This window comes from Polypterus senegalus, chromosome 17 (genome assembly GCF_016835505.1).
Source record: "Polypterus senegalus isolate Bchr_013 chromosome 17, ASM1683550v1, whole genome shotgun sequence".
Taxonomy (NCBI): domain Eukaryota; kingdom Metazoa; phylum Chordata; class Cladistia; order Polypteriformes; family Polypteridae; genus Polypterus; species Polypterus senegalus.
Genome location: NC_053170.1, coordinates 51337009 through 51364525, shown reverse-complemented (window position 1 = coordinate 51364525; position 27517 = coordinate 51337009). Strand labels below are relative to the sequence as shown.

General features: G+C 36.1%; 1 protein-coding gene across 1 annotated transcript; it reads right to left on the bottom strand.

Annotated features, from left to right (window-relative positions):
* Positions 1–1862: 1862 nt before the first annotated feature.
* On the bottom strand, positions 1863–25253 carry LOC120518164 (nuclear GTPase SLIP-GC-like). Its single transcript, XM_039740798.1, has 10 exons — positions 25196–25253; positions 17413–17536; positions 15818–15951; positions 14152–14325; positions 13197–13354; positions 11621–11750; positions 8087–8195; positions 4713–4846; positions 2932–3019; positions 1863–2622 (listed from the first exon to the last, which is right to left on the bottom strand). Exons 1-10 carry the CDS (start codon positions 25229–25231, stop codon positions 2555–2557), a joined length of 1155 nt encoding a protein of 384 aa, XP_039596732.1. The 5' UTR covers positions 25232–25253; the 3' UTR covers positions 1863–2554.
* Positions 25254–27517: the final 2264 nt, after the last annotated feature.

The window sequence follows — 27517 nt, the reverse complement described above, 5'->3', positions numbered from 1 at the left end:
GATAAGGCGTTCCTGGTATGTATCGTTTAATTCTGGGACACAGCAGACCGCAGAATGGTGGCTCCGACTGAGTATTGATTTCTCTACAGAGCCTTGAAGCTGGCTCTTTACTTTGCTTTATTTTATTTTTTGTTATTTTTCTAAATGCCATTGAGTGACTGTTGAAGGTGTTCAGAGTTAGCAAAAAATAAAAGGGGTGATCCAGGTGGTACCCTAACATTTTTTCTAGAACTGGTGTGTTCCCTTAGTTGATGACACTGCACAATAGTCCAAGGAATTACTCAACAAGTCCAATTTCATCTTGATATTCTACCTACTAAAATCTGAAGAGCAGAACAGCCATAATGTAGGCCTGACAGAGTGCCACACCCATATTTTACCAATTTGAAAATCTCAACACAACTTCCATTCTTCAAATCCAAATCACTGATTAGTACAAAGCTGTTTCCTGAGCATCTCATACTCCTTCATCACCTTCCAAAAGATACTATAGGTTGCACCGTGATAAGCTTTGTTTCAGTCGATTAAGCACCTTTTTACAGGACTGGTAAACTCACACAATCCTTGAAAGATCTGTGCAAAGAGAAACAATTTGACTAATGCTCCACAGTCAAGGCATAATAGCATTGCTCCTGCTGGATCTATGGATCAAACTTTGAATTCAATCTCCATTTGAGCATGCTGGTGTAGGATTTCCGAGGGAGTTTTTGTGGTCAAAAATTAATTCAATAATATAAATGTACAATAGAATAAAATAAATGTGGAAAATATATAAGAAAATCACCAAGAGAAAAATAACTCCCTGGTGCTCACAAGTAATTTCCAGACATTTTCCCCATTTCTTATTCATGGTATTATAAGAGTGAAACCAGCTTTTGATTCTAATGGAGTTTTACAAACAATGGATGAGCTTAATGTGTTTACCACACATTAAATATGCAACACAGAGGTATGAAAAATGTAATTTTGACTGATCACTGAAATGTTGATATTTACTGCACATGATTAATGAATACATAATATTTTATTTGTTCCAAAGATATGTATTACAAAAGAAGTGTTATGATATGACAATCAAGTGTAAGTTTCAGTGAAACAAAATTAAGAAACTTAAAATATATATTAGAGAAACAAATAACAGTTTTATTAATAAGTTTAAAAACATTAACCTCTTTAAAACCTGCATCCTAACTGAGAACGAAGAGCTAATTCAGGAGCCAAACAGACGTATTGTTGAAAAACATTAATGATTTTTGGTGAAATGTATCCATCCATCCATCCATCCTCTTCTGCTCATCCGAGTTCGGGTTGCGGGGGCAGCAGCTTGAGCAGAGAGGCCCAGACTTCCCTCTCCCTGGCCACTTCTTCGAGCTCTTCCGGGAGAATCTCAAGGCATTCCCAGGCCAACCAGGAGACATAGTCCCTCCAGCATGTCCTGGGTCTTCCCTGGGGTCTTCTCCTGGTTGGACATGCCCGGAACACCTCACCAGGGAGGCGTCCAGGAGGCATCCTGATCAGATGCCCGAGCCACCTCATCTGACTCCTCTCGATGCGGAGGAGCAGCGGCTCTACTCTGAGCCCCTCCCGGATGACTGAGAGACAAAGAGTGCTTCAATAGACCTCTTATGACGAAGAAAAAATTTGGACGGCGTTTTCCCTCGCCCAGACGCGGGTCACCGGGGCCCCCATCTGGAGCCAGGCCTTGAGGTGGGGCTCGATGGCAGGCACCTGGTGGCTGGGCCTGGACCCATGGGGTTCGGCAGGGCACAGCCCGAAGAGGCAACGTGGGTCCCCCTTCTCATGGGCTTACCACCTATGGGAGGGGCCAAAGAGGTTGGGTACAGTGTGAGTTGGGTGGTGGCCAAAGGCGGGGACCTTGGCGGTCCGATCCTCGGCTACAGAAGTTGGCTCTTGGGACGTGGAATGTCACCTCTCTGGTGAAATGTAAAGAAACTAAACCCAGTTCCACACAAAGAAAATTAAACTTTTTCTAGCTTTAGATAATATAAGATACTGTTTTCCCATTGAGTTATAGAGAGAGCATTAAAATTCTTATAATTGAACAGATTTTAATACAGGAAATAACAGATAGTTTATCATAAGATAGTCTAAACTCATCTGAAATATCTCTAAATGCTGTGGCTAATGAACACAATTTAAGCAAATCAGCCACACTGATTTTTGTAAAGTGTTATAAAATAAAAACTAAATTAATTTTCACATTTATATTGCATTAATTTAAAAATACAATTAAGAAACACAAGACTTTCAGCAAAATCATGAGTAAAAATCGACAATATAGATCAAAACAACTGTGTTATAATATATTTAGGTAAAAAGGTTAACAATAAAACCTAATGCTGTGTCATTTTTCTGTTAGACTCTTTTGAGACTTTCATAACAAATTATATTTTTAAGAAGTTTACACACTGTTTATGAAATTTATGGGTATCCAAAATAAAATATTAATGCATTGAAATAAAATAAAACCTGCTAGTATCTAAAACAATAAATTAGGAATTGCACCTATATGTACTGTATGTCAGTTGAACTTTCAGTTAAAAATCTGAAGGTTTATAGTATCACAAAGTGCCTTCATCTGCTCCAGTTCCTTTGTGGAATCTAAGAAAAGGGAAGAATATAAAGTACGAGTAAATGGCAACATGACCTCTCATACAGACTATAAAGCCTTGGCTACTGTCCACCATTACTTGATTATATGTAATTATAGGATCCTTTCCTTAGTTTAAAACACAACTTTGCATGTTTTGATAAATGGTGACTGTAAATTTCTCTAGTGTAAGTCTGTTTTTAAAAATTAGAGTTAGGCTTAGTGTTTGTAGAAATGGTTAGGGGGTAGGGTTTCCCTTTTATGAGATGATTCTACATACATACAGTAAAAATATTGAAAAAAGAATCATTATGTGTTACCTGGTAAATGCAATCCCTCTGGAAACTGTGCCAGTGCCAGCCTCATGGATGCTTCCATTTTATCTTCTAGAGTTTTTATGACATCAGTCTTAAGGGATTAAATAATAATTATAAATAAAAACTTTGGTAAGTATTTAACTACTATACTTACCAATATACTAAAACATTTTTACTAATATAATTAATGTTAAAGTTACTGTTTTTGCTCACAAACACTCTGATTTCTATGAATTATTTCTAACAAAGTTCCATTTATAGGCATAGAAAGATCGGTACTGGAATGGATGAAGGACAGCACAGCTATAATGACACCCATTATATTCAATCTTTTATGACTTTTCATTATATGTATATAGTAAAGTTGTCCCATGTAGAATTGTAGAAAGACCTAGTGGGGCTTGGTAGTGTTTTGGCCTTGAAATATCAGTATCCATGTTTATTAAGCTTTTCAGAGTAGAAAAACAGTCCTAATAGATCTCAAAAATTTTGTTATGTTTAATATATCAAAATGGACAACTTTGTGTGCCAGAGTTCATCAATGTTCATTTAAGACCAATACCTAAAATATATTTTATTTATGTATTGCTTTGTTGTTATTATATTGAAAAAAGATATAATTACTATTGTGTGTTTGTCTTGTGAGTACATATTCAGCTCCAGATATGTTTACAAGCCTGATATATTATTTTGAAGGATGTGCTTACTGCCTGTTTTTGAAAGCTTCATATTTATTTGTGAATAAATAAAAGTAATATAATATTAAACATAACACACTACTACTACTAACATTTTTGGAATATTTTTATTACTGTTTTTAAGTAACATATAACATTTGATATATTACTTTTTAAAAGTAACTTACCCAGCACTAGTTGTGATATACTCAAATCATTGCTATTGCAAAGCTACATTTTGCCCATAATCAATAAAAGTAATGTTACCAATAGTTTCATATTGGCTGACAGCCCAAGGCTTCTTCATGTAAATGGAGTGATCATGTGACACACAAGATTTGTTACAAATATTATTACATCTCTGTCAAATCAATATTTTTTATGAGTACAGTGTTGTCCAGTGTTTTCAAAATATTCTGTCTTTCCTGGAATGTGAATGTCGATCCGTGTCTGAATGCCATCTGCTGGCAGCACCAAGTGAGTTAGAACAGCTCATGATGTCTCCTACGTCCTAATTAAGTTAGGAGTAGTTTTCTAAATTAGAAAAACTGATAAGTAGGGCTACATTTGCGTCACTCTGAGCTCTTTGAGCCAATTGGACAGTTCTGCTCTGAGACACTTGTTAAATATGGGCACTTGCATCTTTTTTCTTCAGTACTCACAACCAACTGGAGTTTTTTTTTTTCTTCTTCTCCTCTCTAGCCATCTGATCATAGTATATGTTATTAAAGTCGATACTAACATTTGACATTATAAACAATGCATACATGAATCATCAGATTATTCAATTTATATTTTTTCTTTCTTTTTTATTTTTGCAATTGTACTATTTCTTTTAGTATGTGTAGATCACCCTAAATTACTCTAATGTTTGAAGCTATTCAAAATAAACAAATGTTGTTTTAGTTCAGTGGATATGCTGTTAATTTTGCCACGTAAGATTATTTGATATTTTGATGGCCTTTATTTTAGGACGACTGATGTCTTACCATTTTTCATGCTTGTTGCCCCAGTTGATCCAAAGACATTTTTAGATCAAAGTACTTACCTGCGCTAATTTATATCATTTGCTCCTTGAGACAAAATAAAAACTGAAATTTCACTCACGTTTAGGTCTTTAAACTCAGCCAGCATGTTTTTCATTGCTTCTTTGAACATGGTACTTTGGCATTCTTTCAGTTTTTCTTCAAACATTTTCTGAATTTTATTCATTGAATTTGGGCCTTGTACTTTACTGGCATCTTAAAAAAAAGATTAGGTGAGTATATTTTAATTTATAGGAATGAAAGCGGAATATACATGATTGCTATACTCCATCCCCTTAACTGCTCTTCCTGCACAGACTCACAAATACTGTGAAGCCTATCACAAGCAACAACAACATTTATTTATAAAGCACATTTTCATACAAACAATGTAGCTCAAAGTGCTTTACATGATGAAGAAAGAGAAAAAAAGACAATAAATAATTAAAATTAGGGAACATTAATTAACATAGAATAAAAGTAAGGTCTGATGGCCAGGGAGGACAGAAAAAACAAAAAAAAAAAACTCCAAACGGCTGGAGAAAAAATTCAAAATCTGCACGGGTTCCAAGAACCAATGCAGGCCAAGATACCAGTCCATTGCAGGGTTCACCGAGGCACAGTTTCATTCACTTTAACAGAGCATGGCACCATATATTTGGACTTGGGCTGGAGCCACAGTGGCCACCCCTTTGTGTACGTCACTGCTTGGAATAACTGGGTTCAGCAAATGAATAGATAGATATTCATGAAAACTCTCACAACTTTCCAGCAACTGACACCTGTAGCAATCTAGTATGGTTGTAATGTTTTAAATAAACACTTTATAAAAATAAATTAATATTATTTGTCTTTAAGCCATTTAATAATAATTTCTTAGTCATTTTTCACTTTTGATAAAAATTTTAATCTCAGCTTCAGTGAAATTCTTTTTCCTAATTTTCTTTGCTCTTTATAATGAATACAATATAATTAATAATGTATTTGATCTGTTCTTAACTTAATTTTTGTTTTTGTAAAAACTTGATTGCTTTGTATGGATTGTAATAAAATTAAAAATAAATAAATAAATAATGTATTTTAAAAATGTGACCTTTTAGGGTGCCTTAAGGTTGTGGCTTTAGATTAATCCCACATACACGTAGTGCCTGCTGTATACACTATAATTTCTACTCTGCTAGATCTGCTCTGGTCAACTGTAAGTGCTGTTATTGTGAAGTGGAAGTGTTAAGGATCAACAACAGCTGAGCCACAAAGTGGTAGACCATGCAAAAGTGAAGACCACACTGAAGTGCATAGCACATAAAATTACCTATCCCCTCTGGCATCACTCACAACAGAATTCCAAGCTACCTCTGGAAGCAACATCAGCACAAAAACTGTGTGTTGGGAGCTTCGGTAAGATGGGTTACTATGGCCAGGCAGCTGCACTCAAGCCTAAGATTGCTATGCGTAATGCCAAGTGTCGGCAGGACTGGTATAAAGCTTGCTATTATTGGTCTATCTGGCAGTCTGATGGATATGTCTGAGTTCAACAGATGCAAGGAGAACACTACCTTCTGTACTGCAGAGTTCCAACTGTAAAGTTTGGTGGAGCAGGGAAAAATATTTGGGGCTGTGCTTCAGGGTTTCAGCTAGGCCCCTTGGTTCCAGTGGAAGATACTGTTAATGCTACAGCATACAAAAACATTTGAGACACTTGTGCACTTCAGCTTTGTGGCAACAGTTTGTGGAAGGCCCTTTTCTACTCCTGCATGACTGTGCCCTGTGCACAAAATCAGGTCCCAACAGACATGGTTTGATGAATTTGGTGTAGAGGAGCAGGAGTGACCTGTGAAGAACCCTGACCTGAACTCTCTTGAATACTTTTGGGATGGATTAGAACACTGATTGTGAAGTTTTCTCATCTGACATCAGTTGTTAACCTTACAAATGCTCTTTTGGCTAAATGGACACATTCTCACAGACACAGCCTTCCTAGAAAAGTGGAGGCTGTTATAGCCACAAAGTGTGGGGGGCAAACTCCAAATTCAAATCCATGGTTTTGGAATGAGATGTCCAACAAGCCCATAGAGGTGTGATGTTCAAGTGTCCACAACCTTTGCGCTAATATAGTGTACAGCACTTTGTTATATTTATAGTCCCATGCCCAGCCATTCAAACAAGTGTTTCAGCAAATGCTTTTAAATCTGCATATGTCTTGTCTTGTGCTATGATTTACACTTACTATTCATGTAGTACGACTGGTATGTGAGCGCACTGGTTAACACTACAGCCTCACACGTCAAGAACACTAGATTCAAATACTGATGCTATTGGCATCTGTGTTAAGATTACATCTTTTCCTAAGTCTGCACCGACTTTTCTCTTTATATTCTGGTTTTCCGCCCATGTTTCTAAAATGTGCATGTGAGGTTATCTTAAAAGCCTACAGAGAGAGATTCCTGCCTTACAGCCTATGATTCCGAGCCAGCCTCTGATCCTCCTGATCTTGTATTGCAGGTTGTGATAGATGGATAGATGTTAAACATTCTTTGCTTTACTTTGAGTTAATGTTCTAAAATTAAAAGTTGCTAAATAAAAAAGCAAACTTTCAAAAAGTAGCCATCAGGTTAGGGATGAGAGATTTATACCACATACTGTAATACAACTTAATTTATTTATTTTCAGAACTGTACATCAAATGCACTGTTTATTCCAAGGCCTAATTTATTTTATGTCTTGCAAGTTTAGCTGCATTCAGTGCCCTCTTGTTTCTTTTTTTCATTCTGTGGTGGTACATAAAACACGCTACTCCACACAGATGAGCCTCTTTCCTGTGTGTCAAGTCCAAAACACCCACTTTGGCTTTTGCTCATAGCTACATTGTACTTCTGGGTGAGTGATCGATGGTTGTCAGCTCTCTTGCTCAAAAGCCCATTCTTATGACTTAAGACAAAATCAAAGGTACCACAGAATGGCTGGACTGATTTGCTAAGATGTTAAAGTACATGACTGTCCTTAGACTTGCTTAGATTATAAGTCTACAACTGAAAATTGCTGGAAAAGTTGTGTAATGTAACATTGCACTCTGAGAGATGGAAGTGATCCATTTTTAACTTCTAAAATGTAACATGCAAGATCTGAAAACATTTCCTTTTAAATTTTCTTCTTTACCAGCAGCTACAGTATAGTTTTTAGTTTTTGCATTTGAAAATAACTGTTGTGATATAGGTATCCAAATTTGTAAATCACAAAGTATAAAAAGAATGATGCTGTGCATGATCCTCAAAAGGCTCAGGCAATACTCAAACCTGAGTCCTGGCTAAAAGTTTTTAGTCATGTTTACCCGCAATGCCCATTTTAACATCCTTAAAGAAACTATCTCAACTTATACACAGCTTATGAAATTGTAATATGCAGAAAGCATTATTTTATACAATTTGGCTTTACTTCAGAGACAACTTAAATCATTACCTTTATAAACTGGTTCCATTACCTCCAGAATGGACTGCATGATACTATTGTATATAATTATTTTTCTGTGGAGAATTTTTTTTTCCAATAACACCAATACTCTTCTTAACTATAAGCAGAACACAAGGAAAACAATTCATAATATCATAAATGATTCATTATAACTAATATTACCCAACATTCTATTAATATTGTTTGTTAGAGCTTCCACTATAATTCTTAGAGTGATAATTTAATTAAAGTGTCTGAAGGACAATGCATACAACTGAGAAAAATAAGCAGTTTTTCTCTTTAAGAACAACCTCATACACACAGGTGATATTTAGATGTACTGTTATTCAGACCTGATTTGTTTTCACATATACTATATATAAAGATGGAGATGAGAGTCTGCCCTTCTGTTCTCTATAGGCAAGTAGAGACGTTCAGCTGTTGTCTGCCTTTCTTTATTAGTTTATCATCTTTATCATTTGAATGTCTGATGTGCACACAGGGTCATATATCTCTGCTTACTGCTGCCTTAGCTCAATAGAAATTGAATTCTGATAGAATGATATATGCTTTGGCAGCTTATTATATTTTTTGTTAAGTTTAGAATATGATGGGGCAGACGTACTATATGATTGCTCTGCTTTGGACTGGAACATCCATAGAGTGGTCACTGGTACACTGTTTGAAGTGAACAGAAAAACGTTCATGGGCAAATGTGCTATGGAAGGAAGATATTAGGCTAATATTAGGTGACATCTGTGGTTTTATTATACTAATGCTTTATTAAGTATTATGGGGCACATTAGGTCTACTACAGTATCTGTGTGTCTTCTGGAGAGAAGACAAGATGCATTCTTAGGAGCAGTATAATTTAATTGTGGAGCTGTGTGGTATGTTTGTTATGAAATGAACACATGAGAAATTCTGTTCTGTCAAGAGATGAAAAATTGTAGAACATGGAGAAAAATTTAAAAATGGGGCAGAAGATTAATCAGAAGTCAGTAAATGAACTTTGTGAAAACCAGGAAATCAAGCATAAGAAACATCTAAACCTGAAACATAGACAACAGTCACAATTGAGAAACAGTTGTACAGTAATCCCTCGCTATATCGCGCTTCGACTTTCGCGGCTTCACTCTATCGCGGATTTTAAATGTAAGCACATCTAAATATATATCACGGATTTTTCGCTGGTTCGCCGCTTTCTGCGGACAATGAGTCTTTTAATTTAGGTTACATGCTTCCTCCGTTTGATTGCCCAGTTGATTTCATACAAAGGACGCTATTGGCGGATGGCTTAGAAGCTACCCAATCAGAGCATGTATTACATATTAACTAAAACTCCTCAATGCTAAAAGATATGCTTCCCGCGTGGCGCTTGTTTTGTTTGCTTCTCTCTGACTCTCTCTGCCTGACGGAGGGGGTGTGAGCAGAGGGGGCTGTTTACACAGTGGCTGTTTGCCTAGAAGATAGGACGCTCCTCTACAAAATGCCGCTTTATCGCGGTGCTTCTGTATACTTAAAAGTACGTATTGATTTTTTGATTGTTTGCTTTCCTTAGCGAGTGCTCTCTCTGACATTATCTGCTCTTCACGGTGCTCCTTTGAAGATAAGATATGTTTGCATTCTTTTAATTGTGAGAAAGAACTGCCATCTCTGTCTTGTAATGAAGCACAGTTTAAACGTTTGACTAAAGGGTGTTATTTCATGTCTAGAGGGCTCTAATAATGTTAACAGTGTGGGAGAGTTTATAAGGGCTTAAAATATATAAAAATAACCATACAAACATATGGTTTCTACTTCGCGGAAATTCATTTATCGCGGCAGAGTCTGGAACGGATTAACCGCGATAAACGAGGGTTGACTGTAAATCCATAGCCATTTAATTCAAAACCTGAAACACTTTTAGTGCAAGAAATGATCAAACTCAGATAATGAATGTAGTGAATAATCAGCTAAAACTGATCATGTGATGTCACTGAACTTGAACTCAGGTTCACCTAACAACCTGAAGTCACTTACTTGCACAAAATAGCGGCACCCACAGCAGAAAAAAAGATGGCAATGCATTCAAATAAAAATGAATGATAATTAATTTATAATATGCCATAACACAAATCTATAACAAAAAAATGAATAATTGAAGTCTTTACATTCCAAAATCTGGAATAAGGTTAAAGAAACATTTGAGAGAAATGTGTCAATCCATGCTGACAATTGAATCTATTTAATTTTATAGCTTCGTAGGGTTTTCATTCTGTTGTGTCAAGTTATTTTTATCTTGCATATTTTTGCACAACACTGATATTATCCAAAATGATTTGTCATCCAGGGCAGATTACTAACACTGACACTTTTTTTTGCTGTTCTTCTCCTTCCTAATTTTTTATTATAACAGAAATTTCATAATGAACACATGCAGGTGACAATGGGACCATGTTAGATAGTGAACTGATTCTTTGTGATTTGCATCTCTTTGCTAATTTGCAGCTACTTAAGAAAACAATAAGTAATTAAAACAGTAAATGCTTAAAACAAAAAGAACAACTGGTTTACCTAAAATGAAGCCTAAAATGATGCACAAGCCCTAATTTCTCCAGAAGCAATAATTAGCTTCTAGTAGTGAAATTAATTTGGAACCAAAAACCTGTACCCACTTGCACACCCACAGGAACAAACTAATACACCCCTGTTGTATGGGAAAAAGATACAAAAGAAGTATAACAGATATGAATGATGTATCAGAGTAGAGAGAGAATGAAGGATGAAGGATTATTGAAAATGAGAGAAGTAGCAGTGTGGCACAAATGCTATGCACTTGGACATATTTCCAATGTACAATAACTTTGTATTACACCTGGTGAGCTTATTGCACCACACATGACATATTTAACATGCTGTAACTCCAGTGCAGGTAGAGCTTAGGCCACCCACCAAGGTTGGTTTTATTTTATGTGTTGATTTTGAACTTAAAACCAGTCATGAATGAAGTCACCCAAACAGTGTGATTAAGATCTGTGACCTTTCCTGTTCTAAGCTTAAATTAAACTGGACTTTGGAGGGTGGTGGGATAGCATTTGTATGACTGAAAGAGATAAGACGACAATAACTTTCAGGACGCAGTATGTACAACAGACCAAAACAGGAACATTCCGAATCAGACATGCTTAAGGAATACTATGTTTTAAATAAATGCATGTTCAAAAAGAACTGACTTCAGTAAAGAAGCGACATTATTTAAGTGGTTCATCATATATCCTTTTGTGAAAATATATTCCAGCTAAAACAACTGCTAAATTAACATATTTATGGAACAAAATAAATGCAAAATGCTAAAATGAAATTTGTTGAATGAATAATTTATAGAGAGATCTCGAATATGTGGATTAAATAAATAATAAGCAAGATCACTATCAAGACAAAATGAAACACTTGTGAGCACAGCATTAAGCACAGTTCAGTTTTGTGTGGCTGTAAATGTTATTTATTTTTAAAATATTTAATTCATAACCTTATTAGCATAACTGAGAAAGTCATACATACTTCAGTTTTAATGTATATCAGCCTGTAAGACTGGGCAGTTTTCTTTGATTTGAATGCCTCATATTCTAGGAAGTTTGATTGAAGCAAGGTCAGGCTTCCTTTTATATTTCTTTTGGTACAAGCATTGAACCTACAGATATGAATTATGCATATTAGTCAATTTGAAATTTAAAAATCACCATCATAAAGCAGTAGTACTTGTGATTTCAAAATTGTATCTGCAATAACGTTAGGCTAAGAATGATGCATATGTCCTTTGCAATTGGGTTTAACCCTTTATAGTTTTTGCTCAGAAGAACAGACAGCAGCAAGCTATTGGTCATCCTTTAGGTTTTTTGCAGGAGAGCAAAAGTTCTATGACGGCAGAGTATGTATAAAAATGAAAAACCTTCCACAAAGATGTAGTATGAGAAATTAAGCAGCTTTTTGTGAATATAGCTCAATATTTACATTTTGAAAAAAATATTATGTCATAATCATTTATTGCGCCATTAACAGGTCAAGCAAGGTATTAGTTGTTGAAAATCGTAAATGCATGATTACAGAATAAACTTTCTTCCAGTGATGTCTTTAAACAGATATATAAAAAAGTTAAAGTAGACAAAATTAAAACAAAAAAATAAAAAATAAAACATGATACACAACATTATAACTGCAATACTACATAACATAATCAGACGCACTTGATAAAATTCAGGGTCTTTCAATGGAGTCTACCCAGGTAGCAATGGACATAAGAAGGAATGCCAGCCCATTGCAGAAAAAACTGCAACAGAAGTCCTCTAGAATTTACTTTGTTCTGAAACATTCAGAAAACATCTTTTACTTTTTGCTCCTCCAGTGTCAGGTAGGCATTAATTATATATTTGTATCATAGTATTTTATGTGTTCAAATACTATCTCTTTGTTACTCATTTGTATAGCATAGTGGTTTTAGACTTTGGACATCAAACAGTCAGGTTGTGGGTTCAAATCTCACTACTGATACCATGCGACCTTAAGTGAGTCACCTTACCTGCTTGTGCTCCAATTGGAAAAGCAAAAAAATATAATAGATCATATCTCAGATGTTGTAAGTCACCTTATATGAAAGCATCAGACAAATAATAATTCTTCTTTTTTTCTCCCGTTAGGGGTTGCCACAGCGGTGATCTTTTTCCATCTCTTCCTGTCCTCTGCATCTTGCTCTGTTACACCCACCACCTGCATGTTCTCTCTCATCACATCCATAAACCTCCTCTTAGGCCTTCTTCTTTTCCTCTTACCTGGCAGCTCTAACCTTAACATCCTTTTCCCAATTTTCTCAGCATCCCTCCTCTGCACATGTCCAAACCAGCGCAATCTCACCTCTCTGACTTTGACTCCCAACCGTCCAAGTTGAGCTGACCCTCTAATGTACTCATTTCTAATCCTATCCATAATAAAAAATAAAAATAATATTGTGCAGCACTATGACCAAAAAAACAAAATTTATTAAACTAATCTGAATATTTAGTCCATTAATAGGTAATAGGATTAACATTTCCTACTAAATAACAAAGTACATAATTGAGTAGACAATTGAGAATAAACTTACTGGAAAGTGCTTTTGATGGTGTTATTCACGGTTGCATAAATGGGAGAAGTCAGTTTATTGTTGAGATCAATGAAATCTCCTCTGGATGAACGAAAGCTTCCAGAATTTTTGCACAAAGCCTTAATGGTCTGATGATAGCCACTGAAGTTCATCTTTTCCTGCCAAGGCAATGTAGGCACTTTAATTTGTTTAGAGAATGTTATAAGCAACATTATACATTTTGAATAAATGATTTATAGTGATTTTGCCCTGTTAAGAAGATCTAACTCCCCATTCAGACATGACTAACAAGGAAGCGTTATTATCTATTTTATTGAGGAAATATCCGTCCATATTCTTGGTAAAACCCTGCCAATACTTCCTTCTGCTTCACATATATTTACCTTCTAAGTTTTGACCACCCTGCCCAGTAACCAGAATAAATAAGCATTCTAGGCAGACCCCTCTCCCTATTGTGAAGTTATCCAAAATAGATGTCTAACTGCTGCTCCTGGTGGTCCAAGCCCACACAGCATCTGTTAATGTTCTTCAACCATTAAAAGGTTAAAAATCATGGAAACCTTGGATATGCTGTATAGCCTTATGTGTGACCAAAACTGTCTGGACCCAGGCAGCCACCTTCCTTACCCTGATATCTCATGAGCTGCTTTAATGGAGGGAGGGAGGGAGTTTGAGCCTGATGTCCTGTACTTTATCCTAAGATCCCTTGATTCTCTTTATAAGCTCAGTATAACAGTCCCTAAAGTTGATACTCCATTCTTCTTGTATCTCTTCCAAACTTTGAGGTTTCCAAAGCAGATCTATAAATTGCATTCCCTAACTATCCCTTGTAGTCAAATAATAAGTCAGATATACAAAACATAGATGAACTTAAATGCCCAATTACACAATGTGCTGTCCTTTTGCCAAATTTAGAGATATATACTGCTAAAATATTAATAATGTATTTACTTACAGGTTTTAAAAGTGAGTTGAGATTTTTTAGACAATCCTTTTCAGCTTTATCCACACCATTTTTCAGTTCCGTCTCCAGAGTTTGTAGAATTTTGCCAAAGAAAACATCCAAGGTATGGATTTCATATTTAAGTTTTTTGGTCAAGTTTATGTAGAGAGATGTATTCTCATTATTCTGAAAATAAAATAAAAAAGCCAATAAAATCACAAAGAAAAATTTGCAATCAGACTAAAATTCTGAAATATTTTAAATGGAAGTTTGTTTTCAAATCCCATTCCAAGTCATTGCCTGTGTGGCGCTTTTTGTGTCTTTGCCATTTTTCCCTCATGTCTCTAATTTTCTTTTTCTACCCCACTGATGTGTACTAGTTAAATGGTAACTTGTAATTGTTCAGTTTTATTAAACATGTGTGCGTATGCAAATGAGCCTTGTCCTGCATACTTGCTGTGCACCCTATATATCTATTAATTGACTCTGGAAAATTGATAGATAAAAAACAGGGAAAAAAAACTTTCTAAAAAAGGGCCTGTTAACTTTGACCCTGAAACATTCTCTATATGTACATAGTATAAATGCCATGGAGATGGAGGGGCATCCCAGCCAGGATCGAGAATGACTTCTTTCCTGGCCAGAAAGCCATAATGGAAAAACTGCAGGAGTGGAGGCACAACCCGACTGGAACGCCTTGTAATCTTTGTCCTGGCTGGGATCAAGAAATAGTGAATGAACTGGGTGAACATGGATATTAGGAGCAGTTCATACCTCCAAATAGAAAGTGGTAGTGCTCCTCTAGGCTGATCCCAGTCAGGACACCTGCAGGGTTGCATGGGAATTAGAGAGTGGAAGTGCAGCCCTTGAGTGCCATCAGAGGGCACTGCCAGGGCAGGACAACACCAGTTTCCACATATCCTGGAAGTGCTCCTGACATGTAGTGCAGTGACACTGGAAGCATTCACAGGTCTAACTAGAAAAGAAATGCACTGCTTCACATCAGAGAGTCAGAGTGACGAGGCAGTGGGCGAAATTCACCAGGAGCAGTGGAAGGAGAGGAAGGAATTTATAAAGTGATATTGTGGAGTTTGGGGCTGTGTGCTCTAGAAAAAGAGGTTGTTGAAAATAAAAATCTATTATTTTAAACCCAGAGTTGTTCTGGGTGATATTGTATTCGAGCTTTGGGGCGTAGTGGCACCCTGTTGTGGTTACAATGGGTAAGTTTTCAAAATATATTGCACTTCTGAAACATGAAAAATTTAATAGATAATTTATGTGCACACTTAATGACATGACATGTTATGGGTTAAAAAACCTTTTTCATATGTAATATGTCTGCTTATCCTTGACTTTTTATTAATTGATAAGTTGGAAGGTCACACATGTCAGTTCTCTTTTTAAGCACAGAATGAAGTATAAAAACTATAGCATAAGTATTCTATCATGCTGATCCTCTCACAAGATTGAGTTTTTCAGTCAGGATTTAACATTGATGACAATGCTACCGTTTACTCTTGTTATTATTACTCCTTTCTATATTAATCCTGCATCTACAGGCTACTTAGAGGCCATCCTATATAACAAGATAAAACAAAAGAAAGTAATTCATTTGCTCTGTCTAACTGGGAATCCAGGTAATTTAAGAATGTCTCTCAAGAAAAATAAAATCATGTACCTTATCTCCAACATATTCTTTAGTGACATTAAGAAAGGATATAATTCCAGACACCTCAGAAATATAATTTTCCACTGTTTTCTTTGTTTGGCTGATATAGATCTCCCTCAAATACCCCTTTAATGATGGGAGTTCTGTTAAGTATAAGAGAAAAGAAAGTCATGAATGATAACATTGTCAATAATACATATAAATTGTTTAGCAAGTTTGTTTTAGTGACTTACTGGACTGCACTTACTGTACTGGCCAGTGAACTACAAAGTTGCTGGTTCAATTCCTGTCTCTGCCTTACTGTGTGACAATTGGAATGTATACTGAACTTAATAAATCACATTGGACAAATGCATCAGCCAAATATAATATTATTATCTCTCTATTATAAAAAAAAATCTTGGAAGGGAGACTAGGGAGACGAGACGTGATCTTCTCAGATCTTCTAGGAAGACAATTTGACGTCCCGTGAGAGATACTTTAACGTCACGCGAGACAAGACAGCAAGACAACATTTAAAACAAGTTCACAGGCATCTAACCTAGCAGTTGTTGGAATGCTTTTGGCAGACACGCTTCATGTGTTCCCAGCTCTTAAAACAATGATAAGCAAGAATCAGAACATGCACCTCGCCAGCAGCAGCAAGCCAGCAGATGATCCGACTGCTACTTCTTAGCATGCATTCGGCCAAACCCCACCACCCTTCACAACGCAAGCGGCAGAGATGCGAAGTTGCAAAAGGATAGCTGCTGTACAGGCTTTTAAATGATCAATGTGAGCGCGGCAAGCAGAATATGCAGTTCACCAGCAGCAGCAACAAGCCAGCAGATGATCCAACTGCTTCTCCTTAGCGTGCGTTCAGCCACCTATTATAAAAAAAATCTTGGAAGGGAGACTAGGGAGACGAGACGTGATCTCAAATCTTCTCAGAAGACAATCTGATGTCCCGCGAGACGAGGCAATGGGACAACATTTAACACAAGTTCACCGAAATCTAACCTAGCAGTTGTTGGAATGCTTTTAGCAGACAGACATCATGTGCTCCCAGCTCTTAAAACAACAAGCAACAAGCAGAACATGCAGCAGCAAGCCAGCAGATGATCCAACTGCTACTCCTTAGCATGCGTTCAGCCAAACCTCCCCCTCACAACACGAGCAGCAGAGACACGAAGTGACCAGCTGTTGTACAGGCTTTGAAATGATCAACACGCAGCGCGACAAGCAGAATACGGATCTCGCCAGCAGCAGCAGAAACAAGCCAGCAGATGATCCAACCGCTTCTCCTTAGAGTGCGTTCATTCGCTGCCCCCCTTCACACCACGAGCAATGTTATACGTCCTGCGAGAAAGAGATTTAACTATTATTATTATTAATAAGAAGAAGAATGTGAGGATGGTAACAAAGTGGTTATAACATTGCTGCCACACAACTTGTCGTTGCTCAGTTCATTCCCAGTGCATCAACTAAGTGTGAAGAGTCTGTATTTTTTATCCAGGATTTATTATGATAATGAGCTAGATAATGAGCTAGACTGGGCATAAGTTAGTATTAACTGAGATTAAATGCATATTTAAAAACTTACGATTATAAGATGAAAATCTTACCAGTTTCGTCAATTGTAAGGCTACTTTTTTTTTTTAGTGTGATATTCCAGTACTCCTTAGAACTCACTGTAAATACCTTCAGGGTATTCTCGACACCATGCTCCTCAGAACCCATTAGAAATGTCTGAAAATACAATATTAAACAAATAACTTATAAATTAAAGGGTAAGTGTGTATATGTATGTGTGTATAGAATTTAAATTACAGAATGTATATACTGTAAATCATATAAAATAATTATTTTAAAAAGATTTCTCTTTTAAGGCCACTACAAGCTTTATTGAAATGTTTAAAGAGGGTATTCTTTTACAAAATAATTTATTGAAAGTCACACAGAAAAGTTTGTTAGACAAGCATGGAAATTATCATTCTATTCAAATGGGTTCATCAGTTTATGACCCCTTTTAAACATTGGATGAGGTAATATTAGGCATATAGTTGTGTAAACTGGGGTTTAACATTTTGTGCGATAACACTATGTTCAATATACTCATATTAACAAATCCCAAGCTGGAATTAAAAGTCTCTCCCTCCCATTGAGGAACTCTATAACAAATGCTGCAAAACCAGGGCCACCAACATTATCAGTGAGCACAGTCACCCCCACAATGTACTGTTTGTGCTTCTGCCATCTGGCAAGAAGTACCAAAGTATATTGCCCAGAACTGGCAGATTTCATAAACGTTTAACCTCACAAGCAGTTAGACTCTTACATACAGTATGGTGCTATTCTGTTAATACAGGGTAATATACTGTATAACATGTCTGTGCATATTAACTTCTGTTTAGGGTGTATGTATGTGATTATGTATGCATTTTGGTGATTATCTGTTTAATATTCTTGATGTTACTCTTTTTTTTTATTTTTGTTGGCTGTTCTTACAGATAATAGGGCTGGGTGGCACAATTTCTTTCTGCTTTGCATTGCTGTGTGTGGTTTGACAATAAAGTTAAACTTGAACCCCGAAAAATGTCAAACTTCACTACAGTAAGGCCTACACTTGGTACAGAATATAAAGAATACAAGTCTTCGTTAGCTACTGTATTTACTTGATGCTTGAACTAAATGTTTGCTTTGAGATTTCACTTTGTGGTATTCTAAAATTTTTTGAAGTCACATCATAGCAGTTTAATGGACACATACTTGAGAGCATATAGATCTGTTCAAACATAATTAAGATTCTGTCAGGTCAGACATTTACAGAAATGCCTGGAAGTTCTGCTTTGGCTACTTGCAACCACTGTTCATATTTTGTTACATATACAGATTACATATTGAGTGCAGTACCCCACAATTTGATATAATAACTGAAAGTACTGTTGTAATTGATCATTTTAAATTTTTGACAGTTGATTTTTATAAATGAGAATTTTGTTTGTGTTTGAAGTGATAAAAGCTTAACCAAGTGTGGTATTTACAGTATGTACTTTACAGCACTGTATTCACACTGTATTAGTAATGCATTTACATGCATTTTAATAGAATGGTTACTCACAGAAATACAGATTCTAAAATGCAATGAAAACTCTTATTCAGGCTAGAGAAGCCAGGACATTAATCTTTGAGAAGCCAATTTAACAAATGTAGATTTCTCCATGAGTAACCCAGTTATTTGACCATGTAAACCCTTAACCAGGTTACAGTTATGGATTTTATATTTTGCACATTTCTGTTGCACTCTATTAGCCTGCGTATGTGTTACCTTCACACACACTTCCAGCAGCCACAGTGCCCACAAAGATACATTTCTTGAGACATATACTTTGGCGATCACATTATTCCTTCCTCTGGATGAAACAATCTGTCTCAGTATTTAAGAAATTGTTAAATTTATGTTAGTGAGTTGAACATACAGTGCTAATCTCAGAAGCGCAATTTTGGGGGCAGTGGGGTAACAGGTTTAAAGTAACATGCATTAAGTAGTCTAATTACTTTTTAAAGTAGTAAGTAACAAAACACAATTCTTATCTTATTGAAGTTAAAATACATGTGTTATTATTATAACAGCAGCACTTGGGTATAAGGCACGAAGCATACATACTGGTATGCCACATCTTTGAAATCTCCCAGTCTCACAGCCATGCAGGAAAGAGAGTGTTGCATGCACACAGAAGCTTAAGGATATAAAAAGCAGCTGAACATGATTTACATCATAGCACATGAAGGAGTACAGGTATTTATAAAACACAAAAAAATTATCACATTTGGCTGTGTTTCAGCTCCGTTTCATGAAGATTTATGAGCCTAGGATTAAATAATAGATGCTGGCCAGTCAGATGTACAATTTTTCATATCAAAAGAAGATTAGGTAATGAATAAAACACACCCTGTTCGGAATGCATTGTATTTTATAATAGGTAACTATACTGTGTAGCATACTTGTAAGTAATGAGTAATGTAACTAAGTTACTTTTGAAGATAACATTCCCTACACTGCTCAAGAGACATGGGCTCCATGTTTGCTTTCAGATTCATGGCGGTCATTGATGATGTTTAATCTTTTATATCATATTTCTATGACATCAGACCATTTTGCCAAAGGAAAAGTTTAAGGGGACTCACACATATAAACGGGAGTTTTTAAGAAACCAGGTTAACAGGTTACTCACCTTACTGTTCTTTAGTGTGTTTTACATATACTGCTCTTCTTACCCTTTATGTTTTATTTGCTCAGCTTTTATGTTTGTTACATTCTTTTGACTATACTTTTGGAATTGTGTTTTGTGCATTTTTCTATTTTTAAACTACTCTTTAATTTATTTATTTGTTTATTTTGATTCTTGCTTTGGTCGTGCTTTGGTCATTTGTTTTCTCCGTCTGCATGTTTAACATTTAAATCCATTATTCTTGCTTATTATTTTTGGAATTTCTTAGTATTTATTGGATTTGTTTTGTATATTTGCATTTGTGAACTAAGTTTTTTTGAGCTTTATTATTGTCTTTATTTACTTTTAAAAAATATTTTTTTATTCACGGTTGTTAACGCTTATGATTCGTTTTTCAAATATTATTAAAATATTGTCAAAGCAGAATTTTGTTTGATATTTTCTAGCATATTTTTTTATTTTTGTAACCCTGTTTTCACAGTTGCAGCCATATTTTTGGTGGCAATGGTGTTCACTGTTACTAGACATGATTTTATAGCAGGGGTGGGCAAAATCAGTCCTGGAGGGCCGCAGTGGCTGCAAGTTTTTGCAACAACCCAGTTGCTTAATTAGAAAACAACCCTTGCCAATAATTCAATTTCATGGCTTGTTAGTGTTTTAACTCTGCCATGTCAGGCCATTCTCATATCCTAGATTTGTATTTCTTTCTAATGATATCATCTAAATGATATGAAGTCTAAAATGTATGAATAATATTCTATCTTTCACTTTTTTCTCTTCACTGTCCTCCTAAGTATTTAATTAAGCCAAATAGTGCACAATACACACAGGTGTAAATTGAAACAAGCAAAATGGAGAAATGCTGCTTTCTTTTGTCATTTGAATCTTAACTAATAAAAAGCCATTAAAAACCAAGAGAACAGCTGTTTAAGACTAAAATAAGCAAAAAGGGTTCAAAATCCTAATGAGTGAGGCAACTAAAATGAAGCAGAAGAATTACTTGAGCAATAAATGCTTCTTAATAAGCAACTGGGCTGGAACAAAAACCTGCAGCCACTGCGGCCCTCCAGGAATGACTTTGCCCACCCCTGTTTTAGACAATTTTTTTACTTCCATCTCCTTCAAAAATATCCTTTTCCTGGTCATCATTTTGGTATTTGCCATTTAGAACATTCATGCTTTATGTAATACTAGCAAAATACCCGCGCTTCGCAGCGAAGAAGAAGTGTGTTAAAGAAGTTATGAAAAAGAAAAGGAAACATTTTAAAAATAACGTAACATTTGCTTTCTATTCGTTTGCATAAGCACAGTCCTTCACCAGCAATTATTTAATGTTAGCTCAGACCCGGCACTTAAAAGTTTCTGTCGCACTTTTGCTGAGTTTGTGCCAAACACGTCCTCTCATTAAACTTGTATCTCGCGAATATCGTATTCGTCTTAGGCATGACAAACACCAGCGGCAGCGTGTCTATGAACTTAATTTAAAGTTAAGCTTTACACCTTGCTTTCCTATTCGTTTGCATAAGCACAGTCCTTCACCAGCAAGTTTAACTCTGTTACAGCAATTTTAACTCCGTTACAAAGTGATCCAAAGTCTCGTTTATACCCTTCTCATTAAACTTGTATCTCGCGAATATAGTATTCGTCGTAGGCATGACAAACGCCAGCGGCAGTGTGTCTATAAACTTAATTTAAACTTACGGTTTACACCGTGCTTTGTTTCCGCAGTAGCTGCACTTATGAATATGCTTGTATGCATCACTCGCTTCATATTCTTTTGCTGCCTTCTCAATTGTGTAATGCGTTTTTTATTCAGCGCTCTTTGGAGCTCTTCGTTGTTCTCTGCATACTGCATTCACAGTCAGTTCACGTGAGCTGCTCGGACTACATGCATCGAAGTTTCTCAGCTGTGCTTGTGCTATCTCGTGCGATGTCCACGGCTTTATTTAATGTTAGCTAAGACCCGGCACTTAAGAGTTTCAATCTCACTTTCGCTGAGTTTGTACCAAACACCACCCTGACCATCTCATCTTCGTTTGCATAAGCACAGTCCTTCACCCGCAAATATTTAGCGGCAGAGTGTTTCTATTGGATTGCTGCTGACGGACGGCCTTATATGGGCAGGCACTCAATTACGTGGGAGGCGTGATGATGAGGGACGCAACTCCGCCTCACACGGCAACCGAGCTGCAGGCTATGGCCGTATATATGTACATAAGTAGGTTCCAGTTATGACTGTTACGCGTAGAATTATAAAATGAAACCTGACTAAGTTTTGTAAGTAAGCTATAAGGAATGAGCCTGCCAAATTTCAGCCTTCTACCTACACGGGAAGTTGAAGAATTAGTGATGAGTCAGTGAGTGAGTCAGTCAGTCAGTGTGGGCTTTGCCTTTTATTAGTATAGATGTACCTTTTATAAATTGTGATCTTTAATTTTTCCTGAGTTTTAACTGATGGATTAAATTTGAAATCACATTGTCTTGGATGTTTCTGTTCCCAAGAGTTTAAATTCTATTATTTGTTTTGTGCTTTCCTTAGAAGTTGTTAATTTGTTATTGTCATTTTCAACAGCCATTTTTTTTCAATTGGGCGTCACTATTTTGGGATCTTGAGCAGCCAAAAGAAGAACACTATTTTAATCCTTCTCATAATCCTGTGGGAGTATACAATTACTTATGTCACCTTGCAAAATGGTATAAAGGTCGTCAAGTTAATTTCCAACCTATCAGACTGTATTCAAACATAGTAATACATGTGACTTTCATTTTGACTGTGTGATTGTCTTCTGGTAGTATTTCTTTTTGACTACAATTTTTTGGTTATTGTTATTAACTTTGATAATTGGTTCCTTGATTTCCAGTGTTAGATCTTTGCTAGTTTTTTGACCAAATCTTTTCTCAAGGTCTTGTTAATAATAGATATACAGACTATATTACTAGACAGTACAGTAGCACTGTTGTGTGGCCAAGGTTTTAGGACAGTTTTGTTCTCCATGTCTGACAAATAATGACAGCTAGGATTCTATAGCATTTGACAATTTCTTTGTATCCTTTCCATATTACTGCTTTGCTTATAATTCCACATGCTCAGACTGGAATGCTTTCGGGAAGTGTCACAAAATTTAGGCAATAAAACACTATTGCTATAATGTGTGCTTCACCATTCCTTGAGCATGTATTTATTAGCATGTGATGACATAGGCACTATTTTATATATGGTATGCGTGCTGCCAATGACAAGACAAGCAGGCTCAGGCTGAGAAGGACTGGGAAATGAATGTATTCATACAGGCTAAGGTCAAAACCAAGAAAAACAAATAATATTTTCATCAAAACTAGAGAGAAGGCAAACTTGTAGACAGAAACAATCCAAAAAGTAATAGCCAAAGAAAATCAACTACAGAGGCAGCACAATAAAACTTTTGATATTCACCAACTTGGACAGTGGATGAGTTTGTGGATCTAGCTTATAAAGTGCTGTGCTTATGATTCAGTATGGACCACCTTATGGAGACACACTTCTAGCAATCTCTTGTTGCTTGGTTGCAACTAAGCAACAAAATGGTGACGTCCGTGAAAAACAAAACAGCATTGCAGCAAATATAAAAATAAAGATGTTAGAACTTTCAATCTCTAGAATGATGTTTTCAATTGCAAAATTATGCTAACTGAGAGATTACCCAGAGAAAATATCTAGAAAATTTGATTATGTCCAGGAAAAATTACTGCCTTGTGATTCTGATTTCTTTTGACTATCCCTTGCTCTCTTTTATTTTTTTGAAAATCATTTCCAGGGTTTTGGACTAATGAATTTATTGGTTACTTTTTTTTCTAATTTCAATGCAGTATTAACAATGCTGAAGGCTATTGAGTCATATTGTTTTGTTACGGGTGCTTGCTGTCTTTTTGAAACCTTTTCTATTAATTATTGCATGACATTGTTCACATGTGGATTCTTCATACAAAAGTATTTTAGCGTTCATTCTTGTTAATGTATTCTGGAATGAATTCCCACACTGTCCCCAAATGATTTCTGGTTCACATTCTGAGTTTTGTTTTCTTTAATATTATCTTCTTGGTTACAAACCTTGGCTTGTTATTTTGATTTTGTGATTTCTCCTGATTACCTTTCCATTCTAAACTGCTGCCACCCATTGCAGTCGGTGCAGAATTACTTCACTGTCTGAACATTACTGCTTATTGGGATAGGCAAAACTCTCAAAAAATAGTCAAAGAAGAAAAAGAAATTTAGTAATTTGTTTAATTTTAGCATTCTGCTGACACTGAGTTTAGGTCCTTCTGTTGTGTTTTCATTTGGTTTGAAGACATATTTTAGATCTGTCAAAGCAATTATACACTTGCCAGGTGTTTAATATAATTGTGCAAAACCTGATCTGCTTTTGCACCAGTCAGCCATTTCAAGAAAGCAGCTTTACTGCTTTGAATACTCTAAGCGTCCAGAGGCCACCGTTACTGCATTAAATATAATGTATTTTCTTACAAATAAATATAGTTACCACCTTAACTACAGAAGCGTGGTGTTTAGTATGGGCTCACAGTTATCTTAATTTATGTGTACTGTAGTTCTACGATAAAACTATTGACTAAAGCCTAAAAGGACCTAACAAAATTGTTCAGACAACTTCTTTACAGTATCAACATTAGATCTACTACAATAGAATTTTTATGTTTTTAAAACAAATCTACATGCATTTTGACACTGATATCTGTTTTTCTGCAGAATTATTGGCAATATGTAAGGGAGTTTTTATGCAAAATTGAAAACTGAGCTTTTGCATCATCAACAAGTAGACTTAATATGGATAAAAATACAATACCTATAATGTGGCAAAAAGATTTCTAAACTATACTGCTCCAATCTCCCTGAGGGAGACACCATAGCACATGTCATTCCTATCTACATGCCCAGAGGCAGGACCTGCTCCTTCTTCTGTGCTGTTGCTTTCTTATTCAAAACTGGGCTAATCTCCACTATTAGCCTCCTATTTGTTTGAGAAACCCAAGCTATGGAACTTAAACTTAATGCAAACATATTTTTATAAATACAGGGATTTGCAAAACGAAAAAGAAATTGTTCTGTTGTATTGACTAAATAGGTTATGAGGCATTATTACATATTTGGTAACTGTAACAAAAATAAAATGGAAACTCTTACTTCTACTTTTTTCTTATATTTCCTATCAATCTTCATTTTGGCTTTCTTATTTCTTTCATTTATTTTTCTATTCAGCACTTTATTTTCATCTTCTGGATCCTGTAAACAAATATTTTTAAATAGGTTAAAAAATTTTGTATGATTAAGCAAAATGTTTATTTAAAATTTGACAAAGGAACACAATTTTAAGCAATGATAATAGTACTAGTAAGTCTTAATTCTAATACTAGTACTAGTAATTCCATGCTTTAATGTTACTCCACTTCAAATATTGAACGAATGATTTGCCAATTCAAAAATGACATACAATGTCTTTTAAACTACATAAATATGCTAAATGCTTTTAAAATAAAAGGATACTCACTGCTTCTCCTGCATTTCCATCACTAGGAATGAAATGAAACATTAGTTTAGTTAAACTCAAAACAAGAGTTTAAAGTAATACTTTAACACTAAAATCCTAAATCACCTTGGGATGCCAGTATCATCGGTTTTGGTGCAGATGATGGTTATGTTTTGACATCTTCCTCCACCAGCAATACCTGCTAGTCCTGTGTTCAGGATTTCTAACACATTGCTGTCAGATTCAGCTCTTTTAATATCCGCAACAATCCAAATACAAGAACACCTGGTAATATACTATTTGAGGAATAAAAATAAGTGCTGATTTGTTTTTTACAGTTGCAATATTTATGATTTTCAGACAAAATATTTTACACTTTAAAGATATAAGCTAAGCAGGATGCATACCTCCTTCCACATTTTATTTCTCTCTTTATTCGAATCTCCATTTCCTGGAAGATCAACCAGTACTAATTTATTTGGTAGGCCACAGGTTTTTGGCACATAAATTTTAATAAGTTTCACCAGAGGCCAGTAAGAACAGAGAGTTTCTTCATCTAAATCACTCCTTATGTAGGACTTTATCTCTTTAGACAGCTGTGAAGCCTGCATTAAGTTAATAAACACGATTAAACACATTTTAGATTTATTCATTTCAATTAAACATAACCATGTAAATACTATATCTCAGAAATAACATAGCATTTTTAAATCACAGTTACTCAATTCAGGGTCATGGGAGACCTTAGCCAATCATGACAGCATTGAGTACAAGTCAAGGACCAGTCCTGGACAGGAGGCCTTTCCATTTTAGTGCCCACTTACACACACACACACACCCTGTAGACTAGTTATAAATCACCAGTTAACTTTACCTGCACAGCTCTGGGATTTAGAAGGAAACCCTCACAGAGAATAAGAGAATGATGTGCAGACCGCCTATGGACCATGTCAGCGTGTCATATTCAAATGGACACTGGATCAGCGAAAACGCAGTAATTGATAGTTCAAAAATGTCACGATAAATATATCAAGGATGGCCCTTTTTTAAAAGGACACTGGTTTAAAATATAATGATAAAGTAGAGAATATCAAAAGGCAAAGGGCATTTATTTTTATGTGTCTGTCTTTGACTCAAGTATTTCCCAATTAAGATTTTAGTGTATCTGCAAGTTAACATACCCTGAACTTTTGTACTCTTCTGGCTTTTCCTGATTCTCATTTTCAGTTTATAAACTTTTGAAGCAAAATGTTTGTGTGTGTGTGTGAAAAACTAATTATAGCCTCTCTGTTTTCTATACTTGGCATTTATGTAATACTTACAGAAAGTACTTGACCTCTGACATATAAAAGATAACATTGGTTTCTTTCCCACACAGCATATATTTATTCAGATGTGATTCTTTTCTGTAACATCCATGAGTTTCTACCTGCACAGGAGAATCCATCCATCCATCCATCCATCCTCTTCCGCTTATCCGAGGTCGGGTCGCAGGGGCAGCAGCTTAAGCAGAGAGGCCCAGACTTCCCTCTCCCCGGCCACTTCTTCCAGCTCTTCCGGGAGAATCCCAAGGCCTTCCCAGGCCAGCCAGGAGACATAGTCCCTCCAGCGTATCCTGGGTCTTCCCCGGGGCCTCCTCCCAGTTGGACGTGCCCGGAACACCTCACCAGGGAGGCATCCAGGAGGCATCCTGATCAGACTACTCTCGATGCAGAGGAGCAGCGACTCTACTCTGAGCCCCTCCCGGATGACTGAGCTTCTCACCCTATCTTTAAGGGAAAGCCCAGACACCCTGCGGAGGAAACTCATTTCAGCCGCTTGTATTTGTGATCTCGTTCTTTCGGTCACTACCCATAGCTCATGACCATAGGTGAGGGTAGGAGTGTAGATCGACTGGTAAATTGAGAGCTTTGCCTTACGGCTCAGCTCCTTTTTCACCACGACAGACCAATGCAGAGCCCGCATCACTGCGGATGCCG